The sequence below is a fragment of the Pollachius pollachius genome (assembly GCF_949987615.1).
Source record: "Pollachius pollachius genome assembly, chromosome: 11".
In the NCBI taxonomy this organism is placed as follows: domain Eukaryota; kingdom Metazoa; phylum Chordata; class Actinopteri; order Gadiformes; family Gadidae; genus Pollachius; species Pollachius pollachius.
In genome coordinates, this window is record NC_136944.1 from 7,993,143 (window position 1) to 8,003,442 (window position 10,300).

The following is a 10,300-nucleotide window of genomic DNA, read 5'->3' on the forward strand; positions in this document are numbered from 1 at the left end:
GTTGCAGGATTCAACCCGCTGATAAGGGTATGGTCTTCTGTTCTGCTTTCGCTAAAGGTTACCTCATCTGGGAATATCCATTTGAGATTTTTCAGTTTCTGTTTTCTGTCCCTGAGAAAAATTCGGTGGTTGCAAAACCAACCACTATTAGGTTTGAGGTCTCTGTCGACATCATTCAAAATGTTTTAAAAGGCGACAATTTCCGTCATGACGGAGGCCATGATTGGACGATGAAGGTGAGGGAGAATGAGTTAGTGGCGAGTGTGGTCTGCTGCATCATTCCGAACCTCTTTTGCTGAGATATCTTTTTATCAGTTGGGTAATCCCATTCGCAAAGTAGGCTTTTTTTTTCCACACCCATCTGGCTCAGTGGTGGTCTATAAAACCAGAGTAAGTTTCATTTGGTAAAATTGAGGATCAGAAAAAGGACTGTCTGTTTTTGGTTTAATAGGAACATATTGGTATGTGTTTGTTTTTTGGTACTTACCATTTCAATGTATTCAGTTAGTCAGGAATTACTCCTGCATATCAAAGCAAGCATCACAGGTAACTGATACTGATATATTCAGACATCAGCCGTCATTATGGATCACCGGTCAAAGGCTGCCGCCTCGGATGAAAACACTGCTCTGCTGGACAGACAACCAACGACTGCTTCCCTGGTAGGTGAACATCTGACCTTAATTATACTAACCCACTACATATCCTAACGTAATAACGTGACAAGAATATGTTCATATTATTATTATAATAATTAGTAGTACTAGGTACTAGCAGTAGTAGTAGTAGTTGTATTGTGGTACAAGTATTGGTTGTAGAAGTTGTAGTAGTAGTAGAAGTAGGTCTAGTACTATAAGTACTTACCTTTTCTTAAATTGATCCATAGATTGGATGATTCATATGTCGTTTATATCAACAAATATATTGAGGTTAGAAATTAGTAAAAGTAAAAAAATGTTAATCCATAGTTTCTGTAGTTATATATACTGTATATATATATATATGCATATTTTTTTTTTTCATAAATTACAATTAAGTTTCTATGTGATTAATGAGCGGAGTCAATATATTAGATACAAATACAGATGGGTAACCCTTCACATGTGAACTCATCATACCATCATAGATTGGCGAACACAGAATTTCCGTGTTGCTGACGGATGTCACAATCTCTGTGTTCGTCAATCTACCTATCGAGACTTAAAAACAAAATAGCGTAGACGGGTGATCTACTGATGGTATTGTGTGTATAAAATGTCCATTTTAATAAACAATCTGTACACTTACAAAGTTCTCAATACCTCGTTTTATATGTTAAGACCCTTATTATACTACGAAAGAAGTGTCGGGCTACTTTTAGCCTTTCAAGTGGTTTAAAATAGCGATTTAGTTTTTACCATAACCGGTGCCCCCATCGTTCCAAGTTTATAGCGTTTTGATAGAATCGGCTAAAAACAGCCAACTGAAGAAAGCGTCTGTATACGTTTTTTGAGCTCCAAAACGAACGTTTCAACTCCTTATCATGCAAAACATATCCCAAATCCATTTTACACCGGAATTACCCTTTAACTGGCACAGAGATCATCAACCAACCTGGGACATACTCAGTGGTCAAGTTGTAAAAAAAAGCCAGGGGGGATGGTGGATTTTAACTTTTAGGGACAGATCATTTGTGCTGATGACAGCGCATATGGTGGGAGACCAACGTGTGACAATAATAATAATAATTATTATAATAATAATAATAATAATTATTATTATTATTATAATAATTATTATAATATAATTATTATAATAATATTATAATAATTATTATAATAATAATAATTATTATTATTATTATGTATTTTATCCCCAAAAACACGGCTGATCGGACGCATCACACGATTCGGAGGCATGCATCACATTTAAGGATTTTAAAAACTGATTATTTTTCTCATTTTTTCATTAATGCATTCGGCAGAGGAGGGAGACTAGCGTTGCTCCCGGGTTGAAATGAAAGGGAGAAAAGGGGACAGAGTTGCCTGCGGAAGCGATGTCCGAGATGCAGAGACCGGTGTGGAATGAGAGCTCGTGAAGGCACTATTGCGCACCACGCAGGCGCGCCGCAAGCGTGCCTGCGTGCTTGCGCAATAGCATACTGCCCGAGAATACAGTATCGCTGTCAAATACGTTCTTGGGAAAAGTAACGTTGCGCCGAACTGAAAAAGGAAACCGCTATAATGAAATAGCGGTAATATTTCCACATTAATTTGATAAAATAACAGGGGATGGGAAGGGGGGATGGCTGTTTCAGAAGGGGGATGATTTTGATAATTTTAATTCCAAAGGGGGATGCCATCCCCCCTCATCCCCCCTCAACTCGAGTGCTGTACATACTGAAGTATCCATCTACGTATGGAGGGATTATCAGTCTACGTCACTCTACGTCACTCTACGTCACTCCCCGCTCTACGCGCATGTCGTTGGCAGAAAGAGACGAGAGCGACAAGAGCCGCAATCATGTCTTGTTGTGCGGTTGGTTGCACAAACCATTTTAATAAGACTGATTATCCCATTTATTCTACTTCTTGCTTGACAACGTAATAAAACAATTCAAATACTTTAATAATAATGTTTTTTTCTTATTCGTATTGCATGCTTATTAAATGTATACTCTGAGTTCATCTCCCTCAAAAAGTAGTCCCCTTTAATTACGAACGATCAAACATGTTTTTGACACCTCGAAGGGCATTATCCCGCTTATACCATGGTCACTTGCCAATGAAGAGAACTTGAGATCATTCATTTATATTTTTATGCGTTTTACAATCCAAATATAAAGTTGTTCACATAAATAGGACGGACCGTAGCTACGACTTGGCAATGGGAGGTATTCTAGTCCGCTGAGCTATGAGCCAGAGAGCTAACGTTATGGATTGTACATATTTATAATTCGAAATTCGTCCCAGCTTTTATACCACAGATACTCTAGGGTCTATACCATATAACCGCGTTGTCTGATTACAGTTTGATGTAACAGAAAGCTGACAAAATCGCAAATTAACACCGCAACTGCAAATTAACCACACGGAGATAACCATGGCAACCGGTCAAACTAATTTTCTTTTTGCCATCTTTCTGCGCGCGCATCCGCCGTGTTAATAAACAAATAACCCCCTTATAGTGTAACATATCTTGTTACACTATGTTTGACCACAAGTGTAGCAAAAGACGCACAACGCATCTTTTCCACCTTTGTCCCTCCAGTCCTGACCTGTGACCTCTTTCCATCCAGGTCAACAATTCCCGACTGTTCCTGGCCGTCTTCTCCGTGGTCCTGGGCAACTTCAGCTTCGGCTACTCCCTGGTGTACGCCTCGCCGGTGCAGACCGCGCTCCAGGGCTCTGAGGACCCGCGGATCCAGATGGACTCCTCGCAGTACGCCTGGTTCGGCTCCATCTACTCTCTGGGCGCCGCGGCCGGCGGGCTGGGCGCCATGCTGCTCAACGACATGATCGGCCGCAAAATGAGCATCATGACTTCGGCGCTGCCCTCCGCGGTCGGGTGGGTGAATCTCTCCCTCTGCGTTTCGCACCCTGTGGTGGTCTCGTAAGGTGGTGCATTAATCAAACAGTACTGGTGACAGGAATAAGCAGCGATTGTGTTTGTGCCAACACGACATACATTGTGATTCTTTCAATATTGCGATATTTTACGATTTTTCGTTTTTTCTCCGGAGGGGCTGATTCAGACATTTGTGTTCACACACACAGCCTCCGGGTATAATCCGGAGGGGCTAAACAATCAGATTTACTTATGTGGCTTAAGTCTTTATCTAATTCATATTTTACTCCATCATACTATTACAGTAATTACAAACACTAGTCTTATTTAAAGTGGAGCTAAACCCCCGCATCAAACACCAACTCTTGGATTAGTTTGCAATAGACCTCTCCAAGTAAAAACGTGCTTATGGAACCTGAATTTAAGGCGGGTATAGAGTGGATTCGGCAGGCCTGCAGGGTTTCCCTATAGTCTGCAAGACACCTCTCCCCGTGTATAACATTATGTAACAATCCTATTCTTTATTTATTTATATTCATATAGTCGTAATATAGCAAATGACTGGGTTCAATGCTATTACACAATTCTTCAGTATTAAGAGTGATTGTTGCCATTAGTAACCCAAAGTCCGCTAGGTTTAACAGAATAACATGCGTTTTCTGTGTAATTGTGCCAGAGTAATGCACCTGTTATTGTACCTGTAGTACTAATGTACACGGATGCTAGGAATTGTATCTAAGGTATTACAAACTGTATGGCCAGATTGTGGCCAACACAATACACAGGGATCATGAATGTATGTCCCTCCCCTCTCAGGTACATGCTGATGGGTGGAGCCTCAGACAGGTGGATGCTTCTTGTGGGGCGTTTCCTGACGGGCGTCGCTGGGGGGATGACTGCTGCCTCCATACCAGTGAGATATACCGATGTTACTGAGGACGTTATTCTACTGTGGCACTCTTCCGCCTGCATTTGATTCTACATGTGGTGTGCGCGCGGTTGAGTGCGCGTATCTGTGTGTCTGTGTGTGTGTATACATGTGTGCATGCATGCTTGTGTGTGGGTGCATGTGTGGGTGTGCTCACTCGTGTATGTGTGCGTTTGTCTGTGTGTGCGTGTGTGTGTGTGTGTGTGTGTGTGTGCATTTCAGGTATATATCTCAGAGATCTCTCACCCGGCGATCAGAGGGGCTATGGGCTCCTGTCCACAGATCACTGCAGTGTCTGGGGCCTTGGTTCTCTACGCCCTGGGTAAGAGGGAAGAACCATGTTGTGTCGTTGTATTATAGTGTTTTTCTCATGATGTGTTGTGTGATTGTGTGATGTTGTTATGGTGTGATAGTGTTGCGTTCTGTTGTTGTTTGTCCGAGGTTTCACATCTCTGTGTGAGCGGCGTCAGTCAACACCGCAGAGTGAAGTGAAACGAGAACTGCTGGAATTTTTTCCAGAAGTCGGAAACTCTCCTGGAAAAACTTCTGTTTGTGTGTGTGTGTGTTTGTGTGCGTGCGTGCGTGCGTTGCGTCCTTCAGGCACGGTGCTGCCCTGGCGCTGGCTGGCGGTGGCGGGGGGAGTCCCGGCGGTGCTGATGGTGGCCCTGGTGGCCCTGATGCCCTCCTCCCCCAGGAGGCTGCTCTCGCTGGGCAGGGAGGAGGAGGCGGAGGAGGCCCTGCGCTGGCTGAGGGGGAGGAACTACCACGTGCACACAGAGCTCCGCGTTGTACAGGTGAGAGCTGCCTATCCTAGGAACCCTGTCGAATCCCCTGTCGTCTGGCAGAGGTCTTTGAATGGTTCCAAACGTTTGTACAAAAACACAAGGTGAGGCGTCCTCTCACTATTGGAGAAAAACTGTCGGACATTATTTAAATGTTAAGGTGTACCGCCAGGTGTGAGTGTGATTAGCCGTTACAAGCCGTTTTGAAAATCAGTCTGACAGATAGATCAGTCTCCCAGCTTACCCAGTGGACTGTAGCAAATGTTGCTCCGTCATCTAGCCGGACACGCCCAGCTATGATGTCAGAAGAGGCTGATTTTCCAAACGGCTTGTAACGGCTAATCACAATCACACACCTGGTGGTGTAATATGTCACCTTTAAAATGCAACAGTCTTTTAATGGTTCCAAAAGTTTGCACAAAAACTCACAGCGAGGCATCCTTTCGCTACTACGCTCCAAGTCTGTGGAACGCCCTGCCGGATGACCCGAGGAGTGTTGGTATTTTTAAGGGCAAACGCAAAACCTAGCTTTTAAGTCAGGCTTTTTATTAAACAACTTATTGAACCAATTATGTATTTATTTATTTATTTTCACAAAGCTTTGGGTCAGGATGGGTGGGAGGGAGAGGGGGCAGTGTGTGGGAGGGTGGGGGACGACGACGATTGTATTAAGCACTTTGTGTTATATCTCCTTGTGTGAAAAGTGCCATACAAATTACGTTCCGATCGATTTTTTGGGAATCTATCAAAACGTACCTCGATACCACTTTTACCGCAAATTTAGGGAATGTTTTTTCGACTAGCAACTAGGGCCAGGAGGAAACAAATCAAGCAGCTTTGGAAAAGATAGATACATCGCTAGCTCTATGCTGTAATGTTTCACAACCATATAATAAAAAATGGGTTCGGTTTAGGCGTGTTTTGCTGCGTTGACGTGTCAAAATATGTCTCAACACGCAAAAATAGGTCACGGTAATATATCTGACCAACATTGAGACCAAAATTGACGACCCACAATGGACGTGTTATGTATGGAAAAGCCTTGCTTATTGTGTGAATTACAATCAAAAAATTAACTGTATTCTCTTACTATTTGATTAAAATCATACCCTGATACTCTGCACACGGCGATCTTGGAGGTCAATAGGACCGATTTCTGGGGTTGTTGGGCAAAATCGTCACATCACGACCCAAAAGTTACTGTTATACCAGAATACTAAATCTGACAAATAAGTTGAAACTTACTCTATAATGAATACAATCTTCACACGTTATAATGAGACACAAATAGATCGGATTATTGTAATGTATATATAAATAAGTGTTGTCCTGATGACATTTGTGTGTGCGTTACAGAACAGCATCAGATCACAGGGGGGCATCACCTTGAATGAGTTGGCCTCTCCCACGTACTACCGGCCAATCCTCATCTCAGTGGGGATGCGTTTCCTGCAGCAGATGACTGGCATCACTCCCACACTGGTCTACCTGCAGTACATTTTATCCACAAGCAAAGTAGCTCTGGATCCAGGGTAGGTGACAAGAAGGATCCATTCTTGATTTTACAACTTCTGTTTGGGTCGTCTACAGAATTTTTATTCATATATTATTTATATACTCCCCTTACCCATAGACGTTTTGGCAGCGCCGCCCCTACATACACATTAATAACAGAAGGGGGCACCAAAACAGCCTAATGATCATCATCCTATTATTTATTATTTAAATGTAAGCACAACTGCTGCCTCCATACCAGTAAGTTAGACCAATGTTTGGAAGTTTATTTTACTGTGGCCGAAATGTCTCTCCCATCCTTCTGCCTACATACGAATCTGCATGTGTTTGTGTGTGTGAGTGTGTGTGTGTATGTGTGTGTATGTGTGAAAAATAAAGGTAACACAAGATGAACTTACAATTTCACAAAACAATGGATGGATTATGGTGCCCCCTGTCTTATGTCCCCTGGGGTTTGGGCCCGTAACATACACTGGGCCCCGGCCTCGGTCAGACAGGCCACGGCAGGTGGTGGTTCAGCAACGCATCATCAGTAGGGTAAAACTAAACAGCCTCATGTCAACCCAGCTCATGCTCCGTATTAGTGGGCGAACCTTATTTCCAATGTTCAGAAGAGCTGACGTCAAATGATGAAAAAGCGATGTCGCTAGATATGCCACAAGCCAGATCCCTATCAGAATGTTAACTAGAATGCTAACGTACATTCTGTGAATTTGCCTCCGAGCAGATCATAAATTCTGAGCATTCCACTCGCTAGCATTACGGAAAGTACAGATCGTTAATCTTCCCATCAGTTGCTGATGGGACACTAGTTATTGTAAAACCGTCCGAATATTTCAATCGAAAAACAGAATCGATTTGGTTGTTTGTATTTGTGGCAACTTTTGGAGAAACCGGCCGGGTCATGGGTGGGTTTACACTGACTTGCATTGTGCCAACCAAAGACACAGCTCTGTGAGCTGCTAAAGACTTTTTCGGAATAGGATTGGATGTCGTTGGCACAGCACTGCCCTCATTTATGAGCGTGTGTACACCGCAAGAGGAGGGTGGTTTGCACAAACATTGTTGCTGGTCACCGTCGACACGGACGATATTAACCTTTATTTATCTTTTCTCACAGCGACAAAAGTTAAACAGTTGTTGAACGCCTTTCAGGATCGCCGCTGTCATCGTCGGAGTCGTCCGCCTGGCCTCAGTCGCCATAGCAGCCAGTTTGATGGACAGGGCCGGTCGTAAGGTCCTCTTGTACACCTCCAGCATGCTGATGATTCTGTCCAGCCTGAGTCTCACCATGTACTCCCACGTCAACGGGTGCATCCCCCCCCCGCCCCCACCCAACGTCACCCACCTCAGCCAGCCCGGGTTCGACTCCCTCGGGGCCGCGCCCGCAGGGCTCAGCCTGGTGCCGCTCTTCCTCGTCATCATCTTCATCTTCGGTGAGTTCATTACAAAGGCTTCAGTGAGTTTGGGGCCTTCTAGAGGAAACAAGGAACCAGGAACCGAACTAGGCTGGTGTTGACCCTAAACTGGTTCCCAGCCGAATGGCCACCATTTGCATTACCTCCACGAGTAGTTCGGCGATCCAGAGTAGTTCAGCGATCCAGACCGAATGACCGTCGACATGTTGTGGTGTTATTGTGGCTTTATTGAATATTTATTATTCTTTGTGTGGGCAAGCTGTTAATACAGTGTTGGGGCTATATGTATTTGAGGTCAGATATTGCCTTGTCAAACGATTTGTCAAAAGACCCCACATTTATTCCTCGTAATGGTGTTTCGGTATGCCAGTAGAATAGCACAAACCATGACCCTCAGCTTGTTTACACCGTACTGGTTGCCTCCTATAGGCTACGCCATGGGCTGGGGACCAATCACGTGGCTTCTGATGGCGGAGGTGCTGCCGCTGGTGGCCCGGGGCGTGGCCTCAGGCCTGTGCGTGGCCGTCAGCTGGCTGACGGCCTTCGCAGTGACGCACCTCTTCATGTACCTGGCGGACAAGTACAGCCTGTACGTGCCGTACCTGTGCTTCACCGTGGTGTGTGTGTTCTGCCTGCTCTTCACGGCCGTGTGCGTCCCAGAGACACGGGGACGCTCGCTGGAGGAGATTGAGAACTTTTTCAGAACCGGACGCACTTTCACTATTAGCAGCTAGTGGCGCGGCCCAGGGTTGGGTTTATAAGACCTGTGAGCTTGAATGGACAAGCACGTGCACACGCACACATGGAAATCAATGATTCGTTGAGATTAGGGCTTGGAAATGTTTGAAATGTACGTTGTATCTTACCCAAACTTGTGCATCACCTACTAACAGTCAAGTTGCAGGTAGTATTTCCTGAATCTTCTGGAGTTCTTACCCTCAACAAAAATGTGTCAGGGAACCTCGCTATAAAAAGATATGCTCACCTGTGTTCAACTTTGCCTTGGACTTGGAACAGTTCTCTGTTAAATAATATCAATAAAAAATGATTGTGGTCTGTACTACTTCCAAAATTACTTTTGCGATGATCATGGTGTGCAGTTCTTCCATGAGTAGTGTTTGTGCTATGTGGATAAGAGTGAGCTGTGTTTAAGTCTACACTTGAGTCTTCTTAATACAACAATATCCGGAGCCCAGCGGAAGCTGTAGCAACAAACTCCACCTTGTCGTTACTAGGCAACAAGAACTACTGAAATTTGGGAACCTGCTTTTAACAAGAAGTTTAAAGTTTAAGGAAACGCCTTAAAGAGAGACAAGCTGTATAATGATGATGACTCAACTGAAGGGTGTAAACACAGGGAGTTTTAATGTCTAAAGGCTGCTGAAAGTGCATCGGCTGAGAACTTGTTTAGCAGAAACAGGCCTACTGGCTTTAACGGCGTATGGGTGTAACTTCAGAATATTTAGAAGAATGGGTTGCATGACGATCAAGGGAAACCTTTCGGATGGGAGTCTGAACCTACAGTCAGACTATTGGAATCAAACGCTGAAGGAGTGTGCCTGATGGATGATGGATGAGGGCCAGTGTAAGCAGCCACACCCGGCCCGGGTCAGACGCATTGGAATCTGGGGCTGGGTGAGGCTGCACGTCTGCTGTACATTGAACGATCAATGTGCACAGGTTAAACCAGCCATCACCGCACACACTCGGAGAGAGATCCCCTGCATGGCCACATGGAGCACCAGCGCCAAGTTTCTATCTACAGGCTTCTAACAATAAACTGGCTTTCAACATCCCCGCCTTGAGTCCTTTTGTCTGATGGAGCCCAACAAAAGCCATCTAGGTGGCGTGTGGCAGCCCCCTAGTTGGTGTGTAGCACTAGCCTTGTTATTTACAGAAACCAAGATCTCCCTGAAAGTTTTCAGACTTTCTTTGCTAACTAATTTGATGTACATTCATATCGTACTAGACACAGCAGCAATAGTAACCTATACCCGCACATCACATCATCAATTGAATATGTCTTATAGAGTCCATGCATTATGGAATGTCTTACCTCCCCCATTAAAGATCCATATCATCCCACTAACTCTTTAAAAAGCAGCTTGAAA

General features: G+C 44.3%; 1 protein-coding gene across 1 annotated transcript; it reads left to right on the forward strand.

The window, feature by feature from the left end:
* Window positions 1-430: 430 nt before the first annotated feature.
* slc2a6 (solute carrier family 2 member 6) lies at window positions 431-9,253 on the forward strand. Its single transcript, XM_079746884.1, has 8 exons — window positions 431-662; window positions 3,278-3,546; window positions 4,363-4,459; window positions 4,697-4,796; window positions 5,075-5,268; window positions 6,613-6,788; window positions 7,927-8,207; window positions 8,619-9,253. Exons 1-8 carry the CDS (start codon window positions 585-587, stop codon window positions 8,921-8,923), a joined length of 1,500 nt encoding a protein of 499 aa, XP_079603010.1. The 5' UTR covers window positions 431-584; the 3' UTR covers window positions 8,924-9,253.
* The last annotated feature ends 1,047 nt before the right edge of the window (window positions 9,254-10,300 follow it).